This window comes from Lycium ferocissimum, unplaced genomic scaffold (assembly GCF_029784015.1).
Source record: "Lycium ferocissimum isolate CSIRO_LF1 unplaced genomic scaffold, AGI_CSIRO_Lferr_CH_V1 ctg4633, whole genome shotgun sequence".
NCBI classification, from domain to species: Eukaryota; Viridiplantae; Streptophyta; class Magnoliopsida; order Solanales; family Solanaceae; genus Lycium; species Lycium ferocissimum.
In genome coordinates, this window is record NW_026725720.1 from 49,359 (window position 1) to 52,139 (window position 2,781).

Sequence of the window (2,781 nt, forward strand, 5' to 3'; positions counted from 1 at the left end):
AAAATGTGCTACTACCTTTTTTGTTACTGACGCATAAGATGTCGCTTCCACCCAGTTGGTGAAGTAGTTTATGGCGACCAAAATAAAACGGTGCTTGTTTGACGCAGTTGGCTCAATTGGTCCTATGACATCCATTCCCCAAGCGGCAAATGGCCATGGCGACGTCATAGCATTCAGCTCTGTTGGAGGGACCTTTATCAAGTCTCCATGAATTTGACGTTTGTGGCATTTCTAGACGAATTTGCTACAATCGTTCTCCATGGTCATCCAGTAATAACCTATTGTTAAGATTTTCTTCGCTAGCACGAACCCATTCATGTGAGGCCCACAGGTTCCAGCATGTACTTCTTCAATCAATTTTGTGGCTTCGACGGAGTCAACACATCTAAGCAATCCCAGATCCGGGGTTCTTTTGTACAAAGCATTCGTATTGAGGAAGAAACCATTCGCTATCTTCCTGATAGTCTTCTTCTGATTGAGGGTGATTCCTTCAGCATACTCTCTTTTCTCCAAGTACATTTTAATGTCAACGCACCAAGATTTTCCATCAATCTCTGCTTCTACAAAAGCATAGCGAGCTGGTTGATCTCTGATTTTAACTCTGACAGGATCAATGTATTTACTGTCAGGATGCTGAATCATGGATGCTATTGTCGCCAATGCATCAGCAAACTCATTCTGGGTTCTTGGTATATGCTTGAACTTGACTTATTAGAACTGATCTACCATTCTTTGTGCAAGTCCACATACGGTATGATTTTCTCATTTTTGGTGGCCTATTCTCCTCGAACCGGATGAATCAACAAATTCGAGTCGCCAATTACCTAAAGGTTTCGCACATCCATGTCAAGGGATGAAGACCTATGATGCAAGCTTCATATTCAGCCATGTTGTTGGTGCAGCTGAAGTTCAACTTGGCGGCCGCTGGATAATATTGGCCAGAGTCTGAAACCAAAATGGCTCCGATTCCTGATCCTTTAAAATTGACCACTCCATCAAAGTATACTTTCCAGCCTAATTCATCTTTATTTTCTTCGCCTTCAATTGTCATCACTTCTTCATCCAGGAAGTAAGTCCACAAAGGTACGGGGTTGTCATCCACCGAGCTTCCTGCCAGTAAATCTGCTAATGCTTGTCCCTTAACTGCTTTCTATGTGACGTATTGGATGTCAAACTCACTCAATAGCATTTGCCGTTTGGCTAGCTTCCCTATCGGCATAGGTTGGCGAAAGATGTACCTTAGGGGGTCCATTATTGAGATCAAATGAGTAGTGTATGCAGCCATATAATCCCTTAATTTCTGAGACACCCAGGTCAAAGCGCAACATGTCTTTTCCACCAAGGAATATCTGAATTCACCGGGTGTGAACTTCTTACTGATGTTATAGATGACTCTCTCTTTCTTGTCAGTTTCATCATTTTGTGCCAACATGCATCCAAAAGCATTCTCTGATACTGATATGTACTACAATAATGGGCTTCTCAGTCTTGGCGGGACCAAAACGGGCAGATTTGACAAGTATCTTTTGATTGTGTCGAAGGCTTTCTGACAATCTTCTGTCCATTTTGTTGGAGCATATTTCTTGAGGAGTTTGAGAATCGATTCTACAATTACTGCGGACTGGGCAATGAAGCATCCGATGGAATTCAACCTTCCTAGGAAGCTCATGACCACTTTCTTTGTTGGTGGTGGGAGTTCTTGAATTGCTTTGATCTTTGTGGGATCCAACTCAATACCCCGACGACTGATTATGAATCCTAGCAACTTCCCAGCAGGCACTCCAAATGTGCATTTTGTAGGATTCAACTTCAAATCATGCTTGCGGAGTCTATCGAAGAATTTTCTTAAGTGCTCAAGATGACCATCACCCACTCTGGACTTAAAGACGACATCGTCCATGTTACACCCTGTATTTCCGGAGAAGCACTTATCAAATTTTAACGTGAGTATGTTGAACTATGGCTAAGTAAAACGACTTTGGATTGTAAGGAGCGAAGTATTATTGAGTATGTTCTAGGAGTAAAGGATGCACATAAGGGATCCTGGGAGATCCTATAAGGAAATGAGTTGAAGAAGTTGAGTTAGTATGATTTTGGAGAAGATGAGCGTTACTTTGAACGACAAAGTATGAACCAACTTGGGGAAAGAATATCTTCTAGCATATGATGAGTTTTGAAGTGAAACAAAAGCCTAAATTGAAGTTCATGAAGTCTAGTTTCCAACGCAACAAACCGCTCGTCGATATGGCATCGGAGTAAAGAGTTATGGACATTACAATTTTGGCCAGTAGGCAAGAGATTTGGCCATCGCAAACGCGCCACCCTTGGCATGAACGCGCAAAAGGGGCTCAGATAACCCATCGCGAATGCGCCACTTCCAGCACGAACAAAAAGGATTAATTTTGAGTCGGTGGGAATCGACTTTAACCCTCAATATAAGGGCCAAACCCCCCATTTTTCACCCAAATTATTTCCCTAAAAGCTCAGCAACATATGGGTGTGTGTGTGTCATAAAATTGAGGGATTGGAATGATTTTGAGTAATGGGACCCTATACGAGGCTCGGGAAGCGTATAGGGTTTTGTAGTTCTTGTTCCAAACATCAAATCTTGACGGGACGAAGGAATCTATCGAAGATAAACAAGATTTCAAGTTCTTCCAACCTTGATTGAGGTAAGAATACTCTTTACTATTGATATTATGAATCGTATTATGGAGATTTAGTTGATAAAGCTTTGTAAAGTCGATTGATTGGTTGAGAAATTGAATAAACATCATGTGG

At 41.7% G+C, this 2,781-nt stretch overlaps 1 protein-coding gene across 1 annotated transcript; it reads right to left on the bottom strand.

The window, feature by feature from the left end:
• Nucleotides 1–231: 231 nt before the first annotated feature.
• Nucleotides 232–1,900, bottom strand: LOC132044489 (uncharacterized). Its single transcript, XM_059434981.1, has 4 exons — nt 1,505–1,900; nt 1,239–1,349; nt 825–1,150; nt 232–685 (listed from the first exon to the last, which is right to left on the bottom strand). The coding sequence occupies exons 1-4, from the start codon at nt 1,898–1,900 to the stop codon at nt 232–234; spliced, it is 1,287 nt and encodes a 428-aa protein (XP_059290964.1).
• Between the last annotated feature and the right edge of the window lie 881 nt (nt 1,901–2,781).

Bases quoted from the DNA above. Each gene is read 5' to 3' on its own strand.
- LOC132044489 (XM_059434981.1), bottom strand. From the start codon at position 1,900: ATGGACGATGTCGTCTTTAAGTCCAGAGTGGGTGATGGTCATCTTGAG. The intron at 1,350-1,504 runs GTTTTGGTCCCG...CGGTGAATTCAG, and splicing joins GATACTTGTCAAATCTGCCC to ATATTCCTTGGTGGAAAAGA. The intron at 1,151-1,238 runs GTACATCTTTCG...TACGTCACATAG, and splicing joins TCAATAATGGACCCCCTAAG to AAAGCAGTTAAGGGACAAGC.